Source organism: Heptranchias perlo, chromosome 13 (assembly GCF_035084215.1).
Source record: "Heptranchias perlo isolate sHepPer1 chromosome 13, sHepPer1.hap1, whole genome shotgun sequence".
NCBI lineage: Eukaryota > Metazoa > Chordata > Chondrichthyes > Hexanchiformes > Hexanchidae > Heptranchias > Heptranchias perlo.
The window spans coordinates 59,541,518-59,566,600 of NC_090337.1; the positions used below are offsets into that span (position 1 = coordinate 59,541,518).

General features: G+C 47.9%; 1 protein-coding gene across 1 annotated transcript in view; it reads right to left on the minus strand.

Annotated features, from left to right (window-relative positions):
- ilkap (integrin-linked kinase-associated serine/threonine phosphatase) overlaps positions 1 to 24,752 on the minus strand; it is a 46,991-nt gene extending 22,239 nt beyond the window's left edge. Inside the window, exons 1-7 of the mRNA XM_067995564.1 lie at positions 24,606 to 24,752; positions 20,110 to 20,178; positions 17,387 to 17,509; positions 15,668 to 15,785; positions 14,655 to 14,761; positions 12,920 to 13,013; positions 8,223 to 8,310 (exon numbers count right to left, since the gene is read on the minus strand). Of these exons, the coding sequence (XP_067851665.1) occupies positions 8,223 to 8,310; positions 12,920 to 13,013; positions 14,655 to 14,761; positions 15,668 to 15,785; positions 17,387 to 17,509; positions 20,110 to 20,178; positions 24,606 to 24,636 (630 nt within the window). The 5' untranslated portion in view covers positions 24,637 to 24,752. The remainder of the gene's footprint in view (positions 1 to 8,222; positions 8,311 to 12,919; positions 13,014 to 14,654; positions 14,762 to 15,667; positions 15,786 to 17,386; positions 17,510 to 20,109; positions 20,179 to 24,605) is intronic.
- Between the last annotated feature and the right edge of the window lie 331 nt (positions 24,753 to 25,083).

A 25,083-nucleotide genomic window follows, 5' to 3' on the forward strand; every position in this document is an offset into this window, starting at 1 on the left:
CATCGCACCGAGACTGTACACACACCGACCCACGTACATCGCACCGAGACTGTACACAAACCGACCCACGTACATCGCACCGAGACTGTACACAAACCGACCCACGTACATCGCACCGAGACTGTACACAAACCGACCCACGTACATCGCACCGAGACTGTACACACACCGACCCACGTACATCGCACCGAGACTGTACACACACCGACCCACGTACATCGCACCGAGACTGTACACACACCGACCCACGTACATCGCACCGAGACTGTACACACCCCGACCCACGTACATCACACCGAGACTGTACACACCCCGACCCACGTACATCACACCGAGACTGTACACACCCCGACCCACGTACATCACACCGAGACTGTACACACACCGACCCACGTACATCACACCGAGACTGTACACAAACCGACCCACGTACATCGCACCGAGACTGTACACACACCGACCCACGTACATCGCACCGAGACTGTACACACACCGACCCACGTACATCACACCGAGACTGTACACACCCCGACCCACGTACATCACACCGAGACTGTACACAAACCGACCCACGTACATCGCACCGAGACTGTACACACACCGACCCACGTACATCGCACCCTGAGATAATACACACATTGATCTACATACATGATACCAAAATTATAGATAACGCTCCATATATGGATCAATTTGCTACAAGATTCTCAATTGTACAATTTCCACGGCTCATCCATGTATGTGGGTAGCTGACACACTGCGCCGTGTCTCAACAGCACAGCCAAGATCTCCACATAAACAAACCCTCTCCCACCACTGAAAACAGGGGGTGGGGGGGGGGGGGGGGGGAAGAGAAAAAACAACAGCATCATCTAACAGGCTTGCTGTTCCCAACCATGAACTTTTGTCACGCAAAATCCCTGCATACTTATAACTCTACCAATGGGGGGGGGGCACTAGTGTACGGTATGGTGGGGGGGGGGAAAACCAGTGTACGGTATGGTGGGGGGGGGGGAAACCAGTGTACGGTATGGTGGGGGGGGGGGAAACCAGTGTACGGTATGGTGGGGGGGGGGGGAAACCAGTGTACGGTATGGTGGGGGGGGGGGGGAAAACAGTGTACGGTATGGTGGGGGGGGGGGAAACCAGTGTACGGTATGGTGGGGGGGGGGGGGGAAATCAGTGTACGGTATGGTGGGGGGGGGGGGAAACCAGTGTACGGTATGGTGGGGGGGGGGGAAACCAGTGTACGGTATGGTGGGGGGGGGGGGGAAATCAGTGTACGGTATGGTGGGGGGGGGGGGAAACCAGTGTACGGTATGGTGGGGGGGGGGGGAAACCAGTGTACGGTATGGTGGGGGGGGGGAAACCAGTGTACGGTATGGTGGGGGGGGGGGAAACCAGTGTACGGTATGGTGGGGGGGGGGGAAACCAGTGTACGGTATGGTGGGGGGGGAACCAGTGTACAGTATGGTGGGGGGGGGGAAACCAGTGTACGGTATGGTGGGGGGGGGGACACCAGTGTACGGTATGGTGGGGGGGGGGGACACCAGTGTACGGTATGGTGGGGGGGGGGAAACCAGTGTACGGTATGGTGGGGGGGGGGAAACCAGTGTACGGTATGGTGGGGGGGGGGAAACCAGTGTACGGTATGGTGGGGGGGGGGGGAAACCAGTGTACGGTATGGTGGGGGGGGGGAAACCAGTGTACGGTATGGTGGGGGGGGGGAAACCAGTGTACGGTATGGTGGGGGGGGGGAAACCAGTGTACGGTATGGTGGGGGGGGGGAAACCAGTGTACGGTATGGTGGGGGGGGGGAAACCAGTGTACGGTATGGTGGGGGGGGGGGGAAACCAGTGTACGGTATGGTGGGGGGGGGGAAACCAGTGTACGGTATGGTGGGGGGGGGGGAAACCAGTGTACGGTATGGTGGGGGGGGGGAAACCAGTGTACGGTATGGTGGGGGGGGGGGAAACCAGTGTACGGTATGGTGGGGGGGGGGAAACCAGTGTACGGTATGGTGGGGGGGGGGGGAAACCAGTGTACAGTATGGTGGGGGGGGGGGGGACACCAGTGTACAGTATGGTGGGGGGGGGAAACCAGTGTACAGTATGGTGGGGGGGGGAAACCAGTGTACAGTATGGTGGGGGGGGAACCAGTGTACGGTATGGTGGGGGGGGGGAAACCAGTGTACAGTATGGTGGTGGGGGGGGGGGGGGACACCAGTGTACGGTATGGTGGGGGGGGGGGAAACCAGTGTACAGTATGGTGGTGGGGGGGGGGGACACCAGTGTACAGTATGGTGGGGGGGGGGGGGAACCAGTGTACGGTATGGTGGGGGGGGGGGGGGGGACACCAGTGTACGGTATGGTGGGGGGGGGGAAACCAGTGTACGGTATGGTGGGGGGGGGGAAACCAGTGTACGGTATGGTGGGGGGGGGGGAAACCAGTGTACGGTATGGGGGGGGGGGGGAAACCAGTGTACGGTATGGTGGGGGGGGGGGGGGAAACCAGTGTACGGTATGGTGGGGGGGGGGGGGAAACCAGTGTACGGTATGGTGGGGGGGGGGGGGGGAAACCAGTGTACGGTATGGTGGGGGGGGGGGGAAACCAGTGTACGGTATGGTGGGGGGGGGGACACCAGTGTACGGTATGGTGGGGGGGGGGACACCAGTGTACAGTATGGTGGGGGGGGGGAAACCAGTGTACAGTATGGTGGTGGGGGGGGGGGGACACCAGTGTACGGTATGGTGGGGGGGGGGGGACACCAGTGTACGGTATGGTGGGGGGGGAACCAGTGTACAGTATGGTGGGGGGGGGGGGGACACCAGTGTACGGTATGGTGGGGGGGGAACCAGTGTACGGTATGGTGGTGGTGGGGGGGGGGGGACACCAGTGTACGGTATGGTGGGGGGGGGAACCAGTGTACAGTATGGTGGTGGTGGGGGGGGGGGGACACCAGTGTACAGTATGGTGGGGGGGGAACCAGTGTACAGTATGGTGGGGGGGGGGGGGGGACACCAGTGTACGGTATGGTGGGGGGGGAACCAGTGTACGGTATGGTGGTGGTGGGGGGGGGGGGACACCAGTGTACGGTATGGTGGGGGGGGGAACCAGTCTACAGTATGGTGGTGGTGGGGGGGGGGGGACACCAGTGTACAGTATGGTGGGGGGGGGGGGGGACACCAGTGTACAGTATGGTGGGGGGGTGGGGGGGGGACACCAGTGTACGGTATGGATCTGACCATCACCTTCCTAAGTCTGTGGTGACATTATTTCAATCGGATATGAAAGCAAGATCAAGATCATCATGTCTGGAGGGTGACACAGCTTCAGCCTGGCAACAGGGAAAGGGGCTAACACTTTACTGTAACTTACATTTTTTTTACATTTAGTCTTTGTAAACAAATGAGAAAAGGTTTAGTAAAACACTTCTTTCCACAGATGGTGGCCTTTTAAAGACCGACAGCGTCTGTGACGACATCCAAGGCCAAGGTCCAAACAACAGTGAGGTTCCAGAGTAAATGCCTAACTGTGGATAGGGTGCACTCTGGAACAAACATTATCTGATTACTGGGCACGCATTTAATGGGAAAGGGTAAAATTATAACATTTACATTCTTAAAGAACATTTTTAATTATCCATCAGTTTGTATATTTTAAGGTCTCCGTGCTGATAGAGAGAGGGGACCGCCATTCCGTCACTTGTAAGGGTCCTGAAGTGAAGTGGATTTTGTATTTTCTCAATCCTGGAGGGATGATGGCAAGTGATCACAGCACAAATCCACAGCAATTTAGCACAAGCAGCTCAATTCATCTCCAAAAGGCCACAAAAATGGAAATGCAAATATTACAGAGGTGTTCTCCTCTTGAGGCTGCAATCAAGGCAAATCATTGGGGCAGAAAGATTTATTCTACCTGCTTTGGGATTGAACATAAGAAATAGGAGCAGGAGTAGGCCAAACGGCCCTTCAAGCCTGCTCAGCCATTCAATAAGATCATGGCTGATCTGATCCTAACCTCAAATCTAAATTCATGTCCAATTTCCTGCCCGCTCCCCGTAACCCCTAATTCCCTTTACTTCTAGGAAACTGTCTATTTCTGTTTTAAATTTATTTAATGATGTAGCTTCCACAGCTTCCTGGGGCAGCAAATTCCACAGACCTACCACCCTCTGAGTGAAGAAGTTTCTCCTCATCTCAGTTTTGAAAGAGCAGCCCCTTATTCTAAGATTATGCCCCCAGTTCTAGTTTCTCCCATCCTTGGGAACATCCTTACCGCATCCACCCGATCAAGCCCCTTCACAATCTTATATGTTTCAATAAGATTGCCTCTCATTCTTCTGAACTCCAATGAGTAGAGTCCCAATCTACTCAACCTCTCCTCATATGTCCACCCCCTCATCCCCGGGATTAACCGAGTGAACCTTCTTTGTACTGCCTCAAGAGCAAGTATGTCTTTTCTTAAGTATGGACACCAAAACTGTATGCAGTATTCCAGGTGCGGTCTCACCAATACCTTCTATAACTGCAGCAATACCTCGCTGTTTTTATATTCTATCCCCCTAACAATAAAAGCCAACATTCTGTTGGCCTTCTTGATCACCTGCTGCACCTGCATACTAACTTTTTGATTTTCTTGCACTAGGACCCCCAGATCCCTTTGTACTGCAGTACTTTCCAGTTTCTCGCCATTAAGATAATAACTTGCTCTCTGATTTTTCCTGCCAAAGTGCATAACCTCACATTTTCCAATATTGTATTGCATCTGCCAAATCTCCGCCCACTCACCCAGCCTGTCTATATCCCCTTGTAGGTTTTTTTATGTCCTCCTCACTCTCTACTTTCCCTCCCATCTTTGAATCATCTGCAAACTTTGATATGTTACACTCGGTCCCCTCCTCCAAATCGTTAATATAGATTGTAAAGAGTTGGGGACCCAGCACCGACCCCTGCGGAACACCACTGGCTACTGGTTGCCAATCCGAGAATGAACCGTTTATCCCAACTCTCTGCTTCCTGTTAGATAACCAATCCTCCACCCATGCCAGAATATTACCCCCAATCCAGTGATTCTTTATCTTGAGCAATAATCTTTTATGTGGCACCTTGTCGAATGCCTTCTGGAAGTCTAAATACACTACGTCCACTGGTTCCCCTTTATCCACCCTGTACGTTATGTCCTCAAGGAACTCAAGCAAATTTGTCAGACATGACTTCCCCTTCATAAAGCCATGCTGACTTTGTCCTATTAAATTATGTTTATCCAAATGTTCCGTTGCTTGATGGAACAGCGTGGAGGGAACTGTATTCTCTTGTGATAATTCCACGATCGCGCCCTCCTAATGCTTTCTGTAAGCAGAGCTCCCTGCTAGGAGCGCAGCACAGAGGAATTATTCCTTGCATCTAACCTATGCTATAGCTGACCTGGGAATATTTGATGGGACAATGTAGAGGGAGCTTTACTCCGTATCTAAACCGTACTGTACCTGACCTGGGAGTGTTAATGGGGCGGTAAAGAGGGAGCTTTATTCTGTGTCCAAACCCTGATCTACAGGTAGTGTTTGAATCTACAAACTGCCCCAGCTGGTAGCTTGTGTTCCCAGAGTCCGACAGCTCTGATCGGATAGCAAGCGACTTCAGAGTTACAGTTTTCCGTAAAGTCAGTGGAGTTGCTCTGGGACACGGAGCCCTCTCCTGTCCATGACATCATTGGAGTCTGGAGATCCCACATGGCTAGTCTCTGTCTGATAAGAAGTTTGGCGCTTCAACACCAGTGAATATTTTCACACAACAATTTAGGCCAATAAGGGTGGAGTACATTGAACTACTAGTCCTCCCTTGAACTTGCCTTCTATCTTAAAAGGAGGACATGTCTGCTTAAGAAAGATCAGTGTAAACCTCAGCCAGGAAGAACAAACATTGTGAGTATGTGGATGTAAATATATAATAATATCCCACAGCGATTGAGACACCTAACAAAGGAGCTGCTGTTATACTGCACGTAGCCATAGATAAGTTATCAGCATGGGTCAGGCAGGTGTCAATGCATTGAAACTATTCCAGCCAGCTTATCTCCAAGCATTTGCTATCTTCTATCAAGAGCCTTGTTACATGTTGGATAATAGATAGCTGCAGAGACATGTAACACTGCATTTATATCAGGGGTTCACTCAATGCCTAAAATCCCGAGACGATAAACTTCAAAATCTTTGGAACCCAGAGATTGTAAAAATAAATGTTTTTTAATGCTCCATATAGTAGGAGGTCAGGCCGCCCCCTCACGCGGTGCGGGCCCAGGCCGCCGTCCCAGTTTTTCCTCAGTGTGCCGCTGATCCCTATTACAACATTGACTACACTTAAAAAAAGTACTTCATAGGCTGTAAAGTGCTTTGGGAATTCCTGAGGTTGTGAAAGGTGCTATATAAATGCAAGTCTGTTTTTCTTTCAGAGACATACGTTTTGCTAAACTTATCAGGCTTGAATGCCTTTAGAGGCACAGAGTTCACCTTTTCATTAACACTGTTCCACCATCTGCACTCCTGCCACCAATGGCACATTGGCAATGTAAACATTCATACAATTCATCAATATTCAGCTCAGCCACAATGCTGTTCAGAGGAATGATCTGTTTCATGCCCACCACCTTGTGGCCAAATCCTGCATTTAGTTAGGATCTGTTTTAGGGCATGACCCAGCTTCACTAATCCTAGATAGGCTTTCAGTTCAGAGATGAGCAAAGAGCAGTGGTTTGATTCTGCCAACAGATGGAAGAGCACCATGCTGCACTGGTAAGAGAGGCAGCCCCCTGAACAGTGAGTTAATAAGACAGAGTGCCCCCAGTCCATGCTGCACTGATAAGAGAGCCCGCCAGTACAAGCTGTCTCTCTTCCCTTCCCTTCCCTTCCACCCCCCTCTCTCCCTCCCTCGAGATTACCAAATCCAATTTTTGGACAGTTTGCCTATTACATCAGGTGGGGAATCCCAGTTACAACAGGTGGGACAGACTGGGAGCACAGTCTGTTTGGCTCACTGTCACACAACTGCCTGGTAAGCTTCAAATTCTAGTGTCCATCTGAAACTCTCTGAAGCCCCCGCTGAAGTCAGTACCAGACTCTGAACCTGTGGAATTGAACACTCAGAACACACAAGACTTTCAGTCTCCCTACAACTAATAACAACATAAGAAATAGGAGCAGGAGTAGGACATAAGGCCCCTCTTGCCTGCTCCGCCATTCAATAAGACCATGGGTGATCTTTGACATCAACTCCACTTTCCCGCCGTATCCCCATAGCCCTTGATTCCCTTATAGTCCAAAGATTTAAATCGATCTCAGTCTTGAATATACTCAATGGCAGAGCATCCACAGCCCTCTGGGGTAGAGAATTCCAAAGATTCACAACCCTCTGAGTGAAGAAATTTCTCATCTCAGTCCTAAATGGTCGACCCCTTATCCTGAGACTATGCCCCCTGGTTCTAGACTCTCCAGCCAGGGAAACAGCCTCTCAGCATCGACCTTGTCAAGCCCCCTCAAAATCTTTTATGTTTTAATGAGATCCCCTTTCATTCTTCTAAACTCCAGAGTATAGGCTCATTCTACTCAATCTCTCCTCATATCACAATGCTCTCATCCCAGGACTCAATCTAGTGAACCTTTGTTGCACCGCCTCAAAGGCAAGTATATCCTTCCTTAGGTAAGGAGACCAAAACTGTACACAGTACTCCATAAAACTGCAGCAAGACTTCCTTACTCTTGTACTCCAACCCCCTTGCAATAAAGGCCAACATACCATTTGCCTTCCCAATAGCTTGGCGTACCTGCATGATCCGATAAGCACTGAGCCGAGTCAAGAAATCCAGAAACATATATAGCTATTGCTTGCTAGGTATAATGAAACATTCAACACTCATTGTGCGTTTTTAAGAACATGGGGAAGAATTCTGAGAGAGAAAAGAGAGAGAAAAGAGAGAGAGAGAGAGAGAGAGAGAGAGAAAGAGAAAAGAGAGAGAGAGAAAGAGAAAAGAGAGAGAGAGAAAGAGAAAAGAGAGAGAGAGAGAGAAAGAGAAAAGAGAGAGAGAGAGAAAGAGAAAAGAGAGAGAGAGAGAAAGAGAAAAGAGAGAGAGAGAGATTGAAGAGGTAAGAGTTGGAGTGTATGGATTTTTATGTACTTATAGGTCACGATTCCCTCAGCATGTCCCTGTAATTAGTGAAAATTTCATACCCTGCTGTCACCGAGGTTGGCAACATATAAATCATTGTCCACCAGCAGAATACACGCAGCAGTGGATCCATCTTTCCAGGCAGGTTTCCTGCAGGAAGGGACACCATACAAGACCAGTTAGTACATGGGCCAGAGTACATGGAGGGCTTTACCCAACACTTTGTGTGCATGATTTGGGGCTCTTATTAAAAATACTGATCTGCCAAACTGAGACCAGCAGGTCGCACAAGTGGGTAGTAAAACATCAAACGTCTTCATGCAGTGCCAGGAGGATTCAGAGAAAGTTCAAATAAAGCCAAGACACTTTTCTAGTTGCAAGTTGTGGCTAAGGAGGAAAGAGAGATTCTGAAGAGGACAAGTAGCCCCGCGTCTCTCACACACACCTTCCAGCAGACGTCAAAGATGTCACAGCCTGTCACTTCTTGTTTGCGGGCTGGGGCGTGGGATACCCAACTGGCAGGATAAAAATAATTATCCTGGCATCAGTGGCTGGGCAGACGGAACAGTCCAACCGACTGTCAAACACACAAAATTTCTCTCACACCATCCCAACGTGCACGCATAAAGTACAGCGAGTACCTTGGGTTCTATTACATTCACAGGTCAATGGATTTTTAACACAAGCCTACAACTTCTCCCCGCTTCTAGTCTAGCTGCCTGGTGAGGTCATACCTGATACCTCCACCACACAGAGTCTACATAAAGAACCCACAGCAGGTTTTAATTGCTGGATACCAGCAAGAAGAAGCAATAGGCAGAACTCCAAAGCAGCCCCCTGAACAAACTAAAGTCACTGCAATCATGGTAAAATGGCCTCTTTCGGATGAGATGTTAAACCGAGGCCCCGTCTGCCCTCTCAGGTGGACATAATAGATCCCATTGCACTATTCGAAGAGGAGCAGGGGAGTTCTCCCCCGTGTGCTGGCCAATATTTAATCCCTCAACCAACATTACTAAAAAAAAATCTGGTCAGTTATCTCATTGCTGTTTATGGGATCTTGCTGTGTGCAAATTGGCTGCTGCGTTTCCTACATTACAACAGTGACTACACTTCAAAAAAGTACTTCGTTGGCTGTAAAGTGCTTTGTGACATTCTGAGGTCGTGAAAGGCGCTATATAAATGCAAGTCTTTCTATTACTGCCCCTCTGCTTATAAGTCTTGTAAGACAATTCTTTCCCAGTTTTCTCCTCCCCTCTCAAAAGATGTTGACTCTTTCTGGCTACGGCTCCACAGATGCTGGCTGCCTCCAGAACTTAACGCGATAAGCTGTTGTTTACGTGATAATCGAGAAAGTTAGAGGTGGATTTTAACTCTCCCTGCCTGGCAGAAACTGTCTGATCGACTGCAACATTAAATTGTAGGCAGCAAGGAAACCTGCCCAAAGCCAGTGGAGTCCTTTTTAAATGTGCAGATCGGGCTATTATGAGGTCATCGGGGCCTGATCTGCCATTTTAACCAGAGGCCTGAGCCGGGTTGGGGGCGGGGGCAGGTCGGAGGGCAGTGGCAGCCAGAAGAGGCCCAGGAATATAAATTTTTAAAAATGTAAACGTGTTTCCTTGTGGGCCAGATGCAGGGGTGCTCTTTCAGGCCCCACAGGGACAGCTGGGCCTCCACTGCCCTGGGATACCCTCCCCGACCACTTGCCTTGTGCCGGGGGCTGTTTCCATGGGCCCTGGTGACAGCTTCCTGACGTCTGATTTTAACTGCCAAGCAGCCGCTTCCCGGCCCTTTTGGTCGGGATGACAGCAAGCAGCATGTTAATGAGGTCTGGCCGTTAAAATCGGCCGAGCCTCCCTGCTGCCACTCCTGGACGTGCACTGCCTCTCACATTGCTGTGTTCCCACCCTGCAGTTAACAACAATCCCTTGGTGTTCACAGACTATACAGCCATGGGAGCCTGTCCTTGTCCGAAATCTAAAAAAAAACTCGCTTCCCAGCGGGGATCACAGGATGGCAATCAGGATTGGGGAACCTAAGCTGATCTTTTCTCCGCCCTAAACCAAGGGGCACTGGGTCCCAACTGCTGTCCAGCTGAGATCAGCCAATCCAGTATAGGCAAGGAATTGAACGGGTGATCTTCCGATCAGTATGGCTTACAGATCAGCAATAAATTCACACCAACATTCACAGAGGTGACAAGGGCAGGTGTGGTAGATGAAATAGCTCACTGTGTAACAGGGAACAACACTCTTCTCAGATTAATGTTAATGTTAAAGTATATAGTTGGGACAGTGTAGATGGAACTTTGCACAGTATCTAAACTAAGGTGTACATGATCTGGGAGCTCGTGATGGAGCGGTGTACAGGTAGCTTTATCCTACATGTAACCCATGCTGTACCTGACCTAGAAGTTCTTGATGGGACAGTGTAGATGGAGTTGTACTCAAACTAAATTCATTATGCACTCCACCCATTAAGTATCGCTGTTGCGAGTGTATGATACTTTCCTTGTTTTGGATAATATCACGTCCTGCAATTCCTGCCCTGTTCCAATCCCAGCCGCACTTTAGTAGGGCGAGAACAACAGCTTACTTGTATGCAGCACCTAAAACTGCAAAACAACAGCTTACACAAAGTGTTCACACATACACAGCCCCCAGTAAAGCAAACCAACAGATTATATGTATATAGAACCCAACTCACCAAAACAGCTTATACATATACAGCACCAAACTCAGGAAAACAACAGCTTATACAACAACTTTCATTTATATAGCGCCTTTAATGTTGTAAAATGTTCCAAAATGTTCCAAGGCACTTCACAGGAGTGATTATCAAACTAAATTTGACACCGAGCCACATAAGAAGGTATTAGGATAGGTGACCAAAAGCTTGGTCAAAGAGGGGGGTTTTAAGAAGCATCTTAAAAAGGAGCGCAGGAGAGAGGTGGATAGGTTTACGGAGGGAATTCCAGGGCTTAGGGCCTGGTAGCTGAAGGCATGGCCACCAATGGTGGAGCAATTAAAATCGGGGATGCGCAAGAGGCAAGAACTGGAGGAGCGCAGAGATCTCGGGAGGGTTGTAGGGCTGGAGGAGGTTATAGAGATAGGGAGGGGCGAGGCCATGGAAGGATTTGAAAACAAGGATGAGAATTTTAAAAATCGAGGCATTCCCAGACCAGGAGCCAAAGTAGGTCAGCGAGCACAAGGGTGATGGAAGAACGGGACTTGGTGTGAGTTAAGATACGGGTAGCAGAGTTTTGGATGAGCTCAAGTTTATGGAGGGTGAAAGGTGGGAGGCCAGCCAGGAGAGTATTGTAATAGTCCAGTCTAGAGGTAAGAAAGGCACGGAAGAGGGTTTCAGCAGCAGATGAGCTGAAGCAGGGGCGGAGACAGGCAACGTTACGGAGGTGGAAGTGCGTTGTCTTGGTGATGGAGAGGATACATGGTCAAAAGTTCATCTTCGGGTCGAATAGGTCACCAAGGTTGCGAACGGTCTGGTTCAGCCTCAGACAGTGATTAGGGAGAGGGATGGAATCGGTAGCTAGGGAACGGAGTTTGGGGCGGGGACCAAAGACAATGGCTTTGGTCTTCCCAATATTTTGTTGGAGGAAATTTTTGCTGTCGGATAAGCAGCCTGACATATACAGCACCTAACTCAGCAAAACAGTTTATATATGTGGAGGACACAGCATTGCAAAATAGCAGCTTAAATGTGTACAGCACCCATCATTCCAGCACAACAAAATATGCCAAGGCACTTTGTGAGAGAGAAAGGTAGAATCAAACACCAGGCAGAATTGGGAAACAAGGTGGACAGTGTGACTGAAGGCAAGGGCGAAGAGCTAGGTTTTGAGAAGACTTTTTATGCTGGGGAGAGATGAAATGAGATGGAAGGGTTTATGGAGAGAGTTCCAAAGTGCAGGACACTGGTGACTGCAGCTTCGGCCACTGTCGATAGTGTTGGTGATAAATTGGATGCGGAGTTTGAAGCTCAACTCAGAGTTGAATACAACACCAATGCTGTGAACTCCAAGGTTCAGCAGCAGGAGGTTAGGATGGAATCAAGATAACAGTGCAGAGCTTCAGGTGAGAACCAAGCAGATTGGCTTCAATCTTGTCAGTCTTTGATTGAAGAAAGTTCTGGCTCATTCACATTAGACAGGCAGTCTGACGGCACAGCAATGGTCATAGAGTCGAAGGCGGCGATGATCGTAGGTGTCATCGTAGATAAGAGTCAGCATGTACACGAGGAATAGAAGGGCCTGAGGATGCAACCTTAGGCATGGCAGAGGTGGACATGGGCCACTGAAGATGTGCTGCCTACACTGCGAAAGATAAAAATGGAACCGTTTAAGGCAGTGCCAAGAGTGTGCATTTGAGCAGGTGGGTAATGGCAGTAGTTTTGATAGCAGGGAACAAATCCTGAGGAGAGGGAGCAGCTGACGTGGTCAATAAACACTGAACCAAGGAAAGGAAGTTGATTTGTCAGGAGGTTGGATCAGGAGGGGTTTGAGGAAGCAGCAGTTGGTCTCATAGGAGGAAATGAGTCTGATGAGTAGAAAATGCATTTGATCTAAGTCCCACATTAGAGATTGTGATGTGTGGTAATGAACCGCACAGATCAGGAATGTATCAAACCCTGGTCAGTGCTGAGAAAGCTCTCAGCTGAGGAAAGGAGCTGCTACAGATGGCCTCAACTGTGCCTGGGAAGGGGAAATGAATAATCAGCCCAATTTCCCATTACTACTACTCACTGGCTTGATGCCTGCTTGAGAAAGCCCTCGTCCGTCTGCTTGAAGGTCAATAGAAGGCACTTCTTAATGGTCTTCTCCAAACTACTCACTTCTCCTGTATGGACAGCAATAAAAAAAATTGATCAGCCTGCACAAAAACATCTCACCTGAATGTGAAGGTTCCAAATTCAGTCCAGCTTAGGGCTTTCCAGATATCAACTGGACGATTGAATACATGGTTATGTATATCCCGCAAGACTACAGCCCAGTCCTGGGCTCTGGCACCTCTTCCAGTTCAAATCTGTTCACTGGAACTTCTTTTTGGAAACATGCAACAAATCAAAGTAGGTGGTCATGTTAGACTGACACCCTGGAGTCTCACATTTTGGACTGATTCATTGAACAATCTTCTTATTAGTCACACTCTCCAGGAAATGAAATAAACTGGCTAAAATCCACAGCTGCAAATTGTACTAGCCACAGTACTATAGATCATTCGCCTAGGTAAGCCCCAACTCCCTCTGCCTTTGAGTGCATCTCCATTAGCCTTGAAATCTATGAAACCTTTTGGTAGCAAGACTTACGCTAATGGAAAAAAAACCTTTCCCCCAATTATTTTTAACTACTGGAATTACCAATGCCTTCAAAAGGATCTCTGTCTTGTCTTCGATTAAGCAACAGAGATCTTAACTTCAGATCTCATTTTAAGTTCAAATTAAGTGAACATCAAACAGTGATATAACATATATACCGTAGAAATCCTTCTAGCTGGCTCCTCGAAAAGGAAACAATAATAGGTCACAATCCAATGCTTAGCTATTCTTCTGTAGAATATTTAGATATAAACAAGTTAGCCAGAGTTCCCAATGACTCTTGCTAAAAAGTTTCTACGGGCAGATACTGGGTGAGAAAAAAGAAGTCAATCTTGGTTGTGATTCCCTCCCCGATGGTCATATATGCTCCTGACACTCACTGCTACAAGCTGAGTCATGAAGAATGGCCAAATAGCTGAGGTACCAGAGGGTTGCTAGTGCCCGTGGAACTATACACCAGCAAGAATCATTGCCTTCAGGAGAGGAGTGCACTGAATTGGGAAAGAAATAAAGAGGCAAAAACAAAAATGGAATTCACCTGAATTAAACCCATACTCATTGATTTGAAAAAAAATAAAACTTTCCAGGACTGGTACTCTCAAACAATCAAATCTAAAAATTTGTGGGGGATAATTATATTTGATCAGTAGGTTGCCTAATAGGTGAAAACTGAAATGTTCTCTCTGCTTAATACAAGATCTGAACCTGAATTATAGAATTAATGGATACCCTAGAGCAATTGTATGTCAGAGATCTAGATTAATTTTGATAATATTTACAGTCGACTGGAGAACTCAAACCCACTCCTATCTAATCAGGGATCCAGCTCCAGGAATAAACCCCACTCACACCTGATGAGGGAGCCATCTCCGGGACTAGACTCCACTTCCATCTGATGAGAGGCCTACCTCCAGGACTAAACCCCATTTCCACCTGATGAAGGAGCCATCACCAGGACTAAACCTCACTCCTGTCTGATCAGGAAGCAGCTTCAGGAATAAACTCCACTCCCATCCGATCAGGGAGCATCTTCGGGACTAAACGCCACTCCCATATAGCCAGTCCTAGAACTGATTGGCTGCCAGCTCACCTACCGAGCTTGGAAATTGTGTGGATTTCAGATTAAGTGTTGGAGTTCCCGCTTCCTGCGGCGGTGTTGTTACCTTTGGGGAAGTTCCTGATGAGATTGAGGTGAAGGTTCTGCGCTGCGTACTTGGATGCTCGTACTCCACCATGGCCATCGAAAACAGCAAAGTACGACAATCGAGAGCTAAACCAAAGAAAGGGAAGAAAGAAACTTTGAGCGAAATGGCAGCTGTGTTATCCTGCACGGCCGTCCGGGCCACACCTCTGCGTCGTCCCCGCCCACCTGACCTGTAAACAACTCAACAGAATATAAAATAAAAGTAACATGAATCCAACACGATCTATTTTTTAGTAATTCGAGATGTGGGCATCACCGGCTAGACTGGCATTTATTGCGCATCCCTAATTGCCCTGAACTGAGTGGCTAGGCCACTTCAGAGTCAACCACGTTGGGACAGGAGTCACATCAAGGCCAGACCAGGTAAGGATGACAGGTTTCCTTCCCTGAACCAATTGGGTATCACTCTTCCTGTTTCCAGTTTTTTTTTATTTCCAGATTTTTTAAAACTGAATTCAAATTCGCAGAGTGGCATGGTGGGATTTGAACTCTGGATGATTAGTCAAGGATTACTAGTCCAGTAACATAACCACTGCATTACTGTACCATCCACTTATCTTTCAGGGGTAATGATCTACAGAAAGAAGTTGTATAGCAGCAGCAGGGCAGTGTTAGATCTCCACAAATTATACCGCACAGAACCAGTACATAAGTTTGCACATGGACTTGAGGGCACTCATTTAGACGTGGTAAAAGGGAAGGTGTTGAGCTGAGGCCAGGAGCTTCTTCAAAAGGGGGGCAGAAGAAACAGATGTCATCACAAGCTGCCCTCACAAACTCAAAAAAGGGAGCAGCAGAGTATGCGAATGGCTCTCCAGTCTGTGCTTCTCCACACATGAACGCCCCAGGTCAGGTAGAGTGGGTCAGCTGCAAGGTAAAGCTTCTTCTAGTCTAGCCCTAAACTGCACTGTAAGTCAACGCTGGCCCTGTAAATATAAACGCCACTCTGCGTTCCGTCACTCCGATACTTACACTTCCGATGGTAACTGTGTGAAGTCTGCCGTGAAATCGTCGATTATAACATGCGCATCCTGCATTTTTTCTCGCTCGCCCCGTCTCTCTGCAACGTAACCCTTTAAGGTCACAAGTCCTGAAGGAAAACACAAAGTAACTATCAGCAAAAAACTGCAGATGCTGGAAATCTGATTACCACGACTTTTCAAAATATCCCCCCCAACCCCCGTGTTAAACAAGGAGTTCTTCGTCCCCTCTATAGTTTCCCCCTCCCTCCTGTCCTGAAGGGACGGACTCATGCTGGGATACGGTTCCATGGGTGTAGGCAGTCATGAGGTACTTCGCCCAAGCCTGGCAGTTCTTCATCCGTGAGCTTTAATGGTGTCAGCATACCATTCAACAGTTGGGAGGGCGGCACCAGAGCTGCACCCAGTCCTGTCCTCTCACTCGCACACTTTACGGCAGGAGTCACTGGACAGTGATCAGATGCAGCAATGCTGGCTGATTTTTGCCTCCCTCCGAGTCCAGAGTCAAATTTTAGTCTGAGCTTCTACCACCCTGGCAGAGATCAACAAACTCAGGACAGACTGAGAATCAAACTTGGGATTTTCCAGATCTGTATGGCTCAGTACATCACTTAACTACTGAACTATCGGAGGCCCCCCAACAAGGAGTGAATGCAGATTGCAGGCATGAACGTGCCTCCCCCCACTTTACAGCACACATGTTGTTCTCCGTGAGTAAACCCCTCTTAAAAAGCAATTTTGTCAGTTCCAACTGAAACAACAAAAATAGCTGTTGCCTCCCAATAACCAGTGTCCCCTGCCCAGGGCCACTGAGGCCAGCTTTAGTATCCCTGGGCTAGGAAGGGGAAAATCAGTCAGGGTTCCCAGTCTGGATCACTATTCGGTGAACACTGCTAGAAACTGTCGAGTGAGGACAGGATCTGTTTTGATGCTGCCCACAGTTCAATAGCCTGCTGACATTCACCTCCATCCAGATTGGAATCAGCCAACTCAGCAGAGACTAGGGATCAAACCTTCATCCTTGCTGGTCTCAGTCACATAATGGACAGCATCTTGACCAACGGAGCCATTGTGAAACCCACTTCCCCATTTTAAAACTTTGTGTATTAATTTTCTCCCCTAATTCTTCTCTCCTAAATGTATTGCCTCTTGCTGCAGTACTGTTCCATTGGCAGCAGTCCAAATGGCCATTCTCCATAGGTGATCCTAGTCAGCAAGTGTGATCAAGCTATTTCACCATGGAGGGGGAAATCAAAGCCTGCCCTCACCCAAAATCTACTTTCTAGCAGAGTTCCCTGAAGAGCAATCAGGACAGGGAAGCCTGGCTCATTTTCCCCTCACTAGCCCAGCAATACTGAGGTTCCATGTCCTCATGACTTTCCAAAGTGCTTCACGGAAAATCTATTACTGTTATGTAGGAAAGCACGGCATCCTTTTTGGGTACAGCAAGGTCCCACAAACAGCAAATGAGGCAAATGACCACAAAATCTATTTTCGCCTGTTTCGGTGGTGCTGGCTGAGGGAGGAATGTTGACCAGGAGAACTCTTCTGCTCTTCTTCGAATAATGCCTTGGGATCGTTTACATCCACAACAAGCACAGGCGAGTAATTGCCCCCTTTAGACAAGCACTCATTAACAAGGTCTCTATTACCGATGTGTTCTGTACCTGCTGTTAGTCCATCTCTCACTTTGCCCATTTGGTTACACTACCTTTACACAGCTTCTTCTCCTCGTGTTCCTTGGACCCATTCTGATCCGACAATTTGCGTTTCTCCCCCTTCAGGTCATTCTGTACTTCTGGAAGCTCCCCAAACAGGTCAGGCACGCGAGGTGCTAACAGGTGCAAGGAACAAGACAGCAATTTAAGTGTAAGTGCAAAACAAAAGTTATTACAATGTTAGCAACTTTTATTCATACAGCACCATTCACGTAAGCTACTCTCCGTTTCTATCTTACCGCTGCTAGCAAGCATGCTTTTCGGAAACACTGTTATAGCATACATGATGTGGCGGAGATGCCACTGAAGTACCAAGAACTCGACTCAAGAAAGGATTTTGCTGCCTGCCTGCAGAGGCAAGTGCTACCACTGGCACCTAGAATCCAGTCCACCATTTTAATTCTGGCTGTGGGTCAGAAACGTATCTTTGGTAAAGGTTGTCGGCCAGAATAAGGTTGCAAACATAACCTTGTAATAATTGTGCAGGTGCAAGAGGTTGAGCCAGTGTTGCTGAGTTAGCCCCGCAGTAAATCTTTATTTCTCAGTCAGTAATACAGATGGGCATACAACTATCCCCATCATTCTCCTGGAGTGCACGATCTTGCCTTTGTTTCAGAACGTCGTGGGTTTAAGCCCCACTCCACTAGGCTGACATTCCAGTACATTACTGAGGGCAGACTGATTTGTTAGAGGTGCCATCCTTTGGATACTTGCTTCAGATGAATGTTATAGATCCCACTGCACTTTTCCAGGGAGAGCAGCGAGCTTTCCTGGTGGCCTCTCCAACATTCCTCCCTCAACCAACACCACTAAAATAGACCAACTGGTCAGCCATGTCATTGCTGTTTGTGGGACATTACTGTGAGCAAAATGGGTGCCCATCTGCCTACCTAGAAACAGTGACTGCACTTCAAAGCACCTTTGGAACCTTTCTGAGCGATGTCATATAAAGTAAGTACAGTCCCCACCACTTACACTGTCCACGCTTATCACAGGCGGCTGCCTATAAATCGGGCAAATAACACTAACCATTTGCCATCATCACAAGAGTCAATTGCAAACGCATCGCTTATAACATATCAAGCACACTTTATTTCGGGCAATTCTTCACGCTGCGTTAACCCCTGTACAGTATTTACCAATGAGCGATGTTCAGTTTTTATCCCTAGCGAGGACTCCAGGAAGCGTCGGTGCTGCTGTGTCTCTCTCCCACAATTCTCTCTTTGCTGGCGCTTCTCTAATACAGGAACAAAGTGGAAGCTGCACCCCACACTAATCCGTATTTCAGTGACAATCAGAGCCCGCAGCAGTTGAGACTGGCTTTGCTATTCACCACTTGTAGAGGATAAATCGCGTTAACACCAATGCGCCCCGCTATAAGTGGTGGGAACTGTACTTTCTTTCTCTTTCTGAAGTGTGAATAGCAGTCAATGTTGTCCCTGGTCTTATTTAGTATACCAGTACACCATAGGGGAAATCATATCTAGGCAACACACTTTAATGTTGTGATACACTCAATTCATCACCTCAAATTGCTCCCATCATTATTAGCCCCATGATAGACCTATAAGTAAGAGTACTTCATTCCAGTGTTACATAGCTGAAAATTCTCTCCCCAGGGGCAATCTGTAGAAAGGGGACAAAAATCTTTCTTTGAGGAATAAAGAATTATAATGCTGGAATCACACACCAAGCCCCTACTGGGAATAAGGAGTGAAATCACATCTGTGATCAGCCTTGTTGCGTACTGGGAGCAAATTGTGAAACCACTGCTGAACCATGCTTCACACGATGCTGATTATCCACCGCTCACAATGCTGTATGGTCATTTCTCAAACACTGTAACATGAGGCCTGGACTTCTGGGGGCCTGCAGGCAGGAAAGTAAGGTAGGCAGGGACAGAATCCTGTTGCACTGAGACCCCATTCCCTTTTACTGCCGACAAATGGGTGGGCGTATTATGATGCCATGCAAATGAAGTAAACGTATCATACGAGGTATTGCTTGCCATTTGCTCTTTAGCGGGTACAGTAGTGCAGTGGTTATGTTACTGGACTAATCCAGAGAATGCAAGTTCAAATCCCACCATGGCAGTTTGAGAATTTGAATTCAGTTAAAGAAAAAAATGTTAAAAAGTGACCATGAAGCTGTCGGATTGTCGTAAAAACCCAACTGGTTCACTAAGGTCAACCAGGGAAGGAAACCTGCCGGTCTGGCCTATATGTGATTGCCATCCCACCCCAATGTGGTTAACTCTCAATTGCTCTCTGAAGTTTCGTAGGAAGCCACTCAGTCATATCAAACCGCTGCAATGCAGTGGTTCCAGGAGAAGCCCCACCACCACCTTCTCAAGGGTACTAGGGATTGGCAATGTCCCGAGAATTATTTTTTTTTAAAAGCCTGTGCGTCACTGGTGTCCAGCATTGCCAAGGGCCTCGGAGAGGGAAGGCAACAACTGCAAATTTAAAATGCCAGTTTCGGCAATTGGGATCAATCAACTGCGTTTTGAAAATTGGCAAAACCAGGAAGTGCTGCCTTTTAAAAAAGAATTCCCCCATGAGTTACTTCAAAATGGTGCCATTAAGATGGAACGGTTACAAAGCCCAGCAATAGAGACACAATGTTGAAGGGCAGGTTCCCACCATCATTGACATAAAGCAGAAGATCAGATCAGCAAAAAAAGACAGGAGTTTTTATTCTCCGGCTGTGTGTTTACCTACGTCTGGGTTGCTTGTGTCTGGTAGGCTATCAAAGAGCGAAGGCTCTGATTTCTGAGCGTCTCCTCCTAAATGAACAAAAGACAAAAACCACAATCATAGTAGTCAGAGTTTTTTTTGGCCCTTTTCTTCCTGTTTCTTCCATGACACGCACTGTTCCCTGCCTTGGGAGGTGGGGAATGACCAGCTCCGAGCTCTCTGTCTGCTGGGTGTTTCGCCAGAGTAAATGAGAAGCAGCTTGCAGTCAGAATACGTGCTTGCTCCCCTTAGGCAATGTCCTGGCATGATACTACAGACCTTTCCCTGACTAGAGAATAGGCCTGTGAGGGGAAAAACTGGGGGCACGAAGCTACTTGCTGGAGCATGTTGGAGAACCAGCACGCTGATCTAGCATCGACACCTGGATCTACCAAAGGGCCAGTCAGCTAGCTTTCAGGATACAATTTCCTCTTGATGTGAAGTCTAAGGAAAATACAGATGTGAGTAAACAGCTGGGCAAGTTAGAAGCAGACCATAGAGTCTGCTTCTAGTGCTACTATGTGGCTTACTCCCATTGCAATTGGATTTGTAATTTTTTTTAAAAGCTGTTAAGGATCACTAAATGATCAAATTGTGCAGCCTTCCGCTATGAAAACTGAATTCTAAACTCCCACACAGAGCAAGCAATTGTCACAAACAAGAAGCGCAGCCAATACTTAATGCTGAAAACAATCAGCAGCCTTATTAACCCTGTTTCCACCACGAGCCACAGTCCAACACCAATGGAAGCCCCAAGCCAACCCAGTCCCGGCTCCCACAAGGAGCAGCAAACCAATTCCAACTTCTGCTGAGAACCCCAGCCCCGTCTCGCCCCGGCTCCCACCAGGAGCCACACCCCAGCCCCCGCCAGGAGTCCCCGCCCCGGGCCCCGGCAGCCGCCACTGGGAGCCCCGCCACAGCACCCCACCGAGAGGCCGCCGCCCGGCCCTGGCCACCCCGCTGGGAGGCCTCGCCCCGGCCCCCACCGAGAGCTCCCGGCCCCACGGCCCCCGCCCCGATTCCGAATGGCAGTTAACACATCAAGGGCTATTAGGGATGGGCAATAAATGCCGGCCTCGCCAGCGACGCCCACATCCCATGAACGAATAAAAAAAACCATTGAAATAAACTTTCAAAAGCAAGTCAGTCACTTTCAGTATGGAAATAAGGCTCACCATTAGACGTCAGACGAGTCACACCGTTCTCTCCATATTAAGTGGTTGACCTGTCCACTGTAAATTCACTGATTCAAGTGTGTGAGCTGCCAGCTGAAGTTGGGGCAGATCTACAAGCAAAATTTAGGCTGAGCCACAATACATTTTTATTATGATTTCTACGACCCTGTTTATAAAATAAGGCTTTGTAAAATCTTCCATGGGCCATTTTCACTAAGCTTTGTGGCACTCTGTAACTGGGTAAATGGTGTTTTCAATTTCAGTCGCCAGATTAACTGAAACGAGTATCATTACATCTGCATTGTGATTGGCTGGTACTGGATGAAACTAACAAGCAAAATTAGGAACACCTGCCATTTTGATTAGCTGCCATCAAGCATGGCCAATAACAAACTCCTCTTAGGCAAAGAAGGAAAATTACGCGGAAGTGGGGGAAGGAATTAAACAGTTCCAACGTTATGCTAAAAGCTGTCATCTAAACCTGTCTGCCTCTTTCCATGGCACATTTCAGGTGTTTTCTGTTCTTACTTCAGGATTTCCAGCTTTCATTTTTAACCCAAACCTTTCACGTACCAGGTAGAAAGCAGCAAAGCTACCAGAAAGTAGGAATTAGGCCCAAATCTCTGTTAATCTGCGGCTGCACGCTAGAATATGACAGGCATCAACTGAGAGCAGGAGGGCTGCGTCCATGCCAGTGTTGCCCTATACAGTGTAAATCCACATCTCAGCTGCTCCGCTATGGAAGGCGCTCAAGGCTCCACAGCCATCTCAATCGTGGTTTGGTATCGGATCCGGTTCCTGGCGATTCCTTACTAGTGAATGAGCATAGTAACACTGAAATGTTCCCCACTAGGAAACAAAATCTTGGCTCCCAAGTGACTTTTTCCAGGGCTGGGACAGCAACTGAACTGTTACAATAGGGTCCCGAGTCAGTCTGGCTTTTGGAAACATGGCTGCAGTGGCAGTCAGGTAGTTGTGGGAAGGTTGAGGGAGAGGGATTGATTGATTCAGTGAGCAAGCCCTGGGCTGTAGGACAGGATACAGAGGGATTAATCTGTTTAAGCTGAGAACGATAACCGGCCAAAGTGGAATCGCATTATGTTTTTTTTTATTTTGTATCAGTATGTAAATATAAGTTTACTGTTTGAAATAAGTGACCCTGATCATATCAATTACTCTGTACGTTTTTGCTTATGAGGCCAAATTTTGCTGTGAAAATAATGGGGAGGCTAACAGCGCTCACCGTTATTTATGCGCAAATCAGACAGCAACTTCTGGCAAGCACACCACGTGCAGTTAAACGCGAAAATCCGGAAGTTGCTGTCAGAGATGCGCTGTCCCTTCGTAAGCTGCCTGAAAACAGCATCTCACCCTCTGACTCACCATTCAAATGTATTGAATGGCGCAAAGTTTCTGTACTGACATCATAGATAGGGACTAAACTCGCCACAAAAGGTTAGGGCTTGTCCATTCCAGTCTAATTACCCTTTTAATGGCGTGATAAGTCTTGATTACTGCCAAACAACCTCTCTGGCACTGAAAATTTACTTTTACAAGTGTGGAGTTTCATCCCTTCAGCTTTTAATTATTGTTGGAAACTTAATTTTTTTTTACTTTTTATTTCTGTCTGTCTCTTAATCCAATCTTTCTCACCCTCTCTATTTCACTTTCTGTTCCTGATTTGACATTTAATTCACGATTTTAACTAACACTTCCTGGTTCAGACTCTGCACTGCTCATTAATGATTCTTCAGTCTAATTGGTTAAGAATTGTAAACAATTTTACAACACCAAGTTATAGTCCAGCAATTTTATTTTAAATTCACAAGCTTTCGGAGGCTTCCTCCTTCCTCAGGTGAACGTTTCCAACAAACGTTCACCTGAGGAAGGAGGTAGCCTCCGAAAGCTTGTGAATTTAAAATAAAATTGCTGGACTATAACTTGGTGTTGTAAAATTGTTTACAATTGTCAACCCCAGTCCATCACCGGCATCTCCACATAATTGGTTAAGGAGCTAGACAGTTGCTTGCCCTGTTCACACAGGTCCCAGGTGCCCTGTAGAGAGCACTGTGCTGTTTGGATCTCTAAGAACTTAAGAAATAGGAGCAGGAGTAGGCCATATGGCCCCTCGAGCCTGCTCCGCTAACTTACAGTAACTTGCTGTGTAAAACCCCATAGAAAATCTTATGGGCAAGTGCAAGTCTAACGAACTTGCCGCTCACAGCAAAATCTGGTCCAATACAGACGAAAGCAGTTTACAATTCAAACCAAACTTTGCCTCACCTAGAATCAGCTCGTAGAGAGATTGAAAATACACATGTGCAAAAGATGTCCGATTCAGGTCAAAAAGGGGTTGTGTTGTTACTCTCCTGGGTCCCACTACTGTACAAGTAGATATTAGGCAGTGAGATAATTGCCATATAAGATGCACAGATCACTTACAGGAGCGACTGACGCCATTCGATCAATCAGAGAAGGTATATAACCACAGACCCAAATTTGTAGCAGATCCTAGGGCTGTATTGTGACCCCAGCACCGTATTATGACCCCAGAGCTATATTGGCATCTCCAGCAAAGTACTATTGCCCCCAGGACTTCATTGTAACCCCAGTGCTGTGCAGTAATCACCAGAGCTGCACTATGACCCCCCCCCAGGACTGTACTATAAAACACCAGGGCTATATTGTGACCCCGAGTACTGTTCTATGAGCCTCTGGGGCTCTGTCATTACCCCCAGGGCTGCCCTGATATCTCCCTTCCCTCCAGTGTTGTATTAGAATCATACAGTACAGAAGGAGGCCATTCAGCCCATTGTGCCTCTGTCATCTGATAAGAGGTATCAGATTAGTCCCACTCCCCTGCTCTTCCTCCATAGCCTGGCATTATTTTCCCTTTTTAAGTATTTATCCACTTCCCTTTTGAAAGTTATTATTGAATCTGCTTCCACCACCTTTTCGGGCACTGCATTCCAGATCATAACAACTCACTGCATAAAAACAATCTCATTTCCCCCTGGATTTTTTGCCAATTATCTTCAATCTGTGTCCTCTGGTTACCGACCCTCCTGCCAGTGGGTCTCCCGGGGCCTGGACTGAGCACCCACTCCACCGAGGATATACTGGGAGCTCCCCCATCCCATCGCAGCCCCGCTACCCCTGTGCTCATCAGCTCTGACCCGGTTCGCAGCGTTACTCTCACCGGGAGAACCACGGCCTAAAATCCGCCTCAAACACCAGTGGAGAGGCCGGGCTGCGAGTGCAGACCTCGGCCTGAGGCCCAGCCGCCGGGCGCCTCTCCTTACCGGGCTCCGGCAGATCTTCAAACAAATCCATCCCGCGTGCGCCTACTTCTCTCCTTCAGCTTCTCAAACGTGTGATACCCCCAGCCGCCAAACAAACTCCCAGTCCCGGGCTCCAACCGCGGCCTAAAAGCCAGCCGGGTATCGCGAGGATCCTGCAGGGTCCTAGCGCCCGAAAAGTTCCAGATACAGCCGGCAGGGTTCCTCTGGGTCCTCACGCCCGGCCGATTACACTCCTGTGTATATTGTACAGTGACTCACTGGATGCGTCCCTCCTGTATATCTTTTTCAATAACTCACTGGGTGTGTTCTCCTGTATATATTGTACAGTAACTCACTGGGTGTGTTCCTCCTGTACATATTGTACTCACCTCTACCTCTTCGACCTCACCTGCGATCACTACCTTAAGGGTGCTGTGCAACTGCAAGTTGTTCCTACAAGTATTTGTCCTGTTCCTTTTTGAAAGGCACAATTAAATCT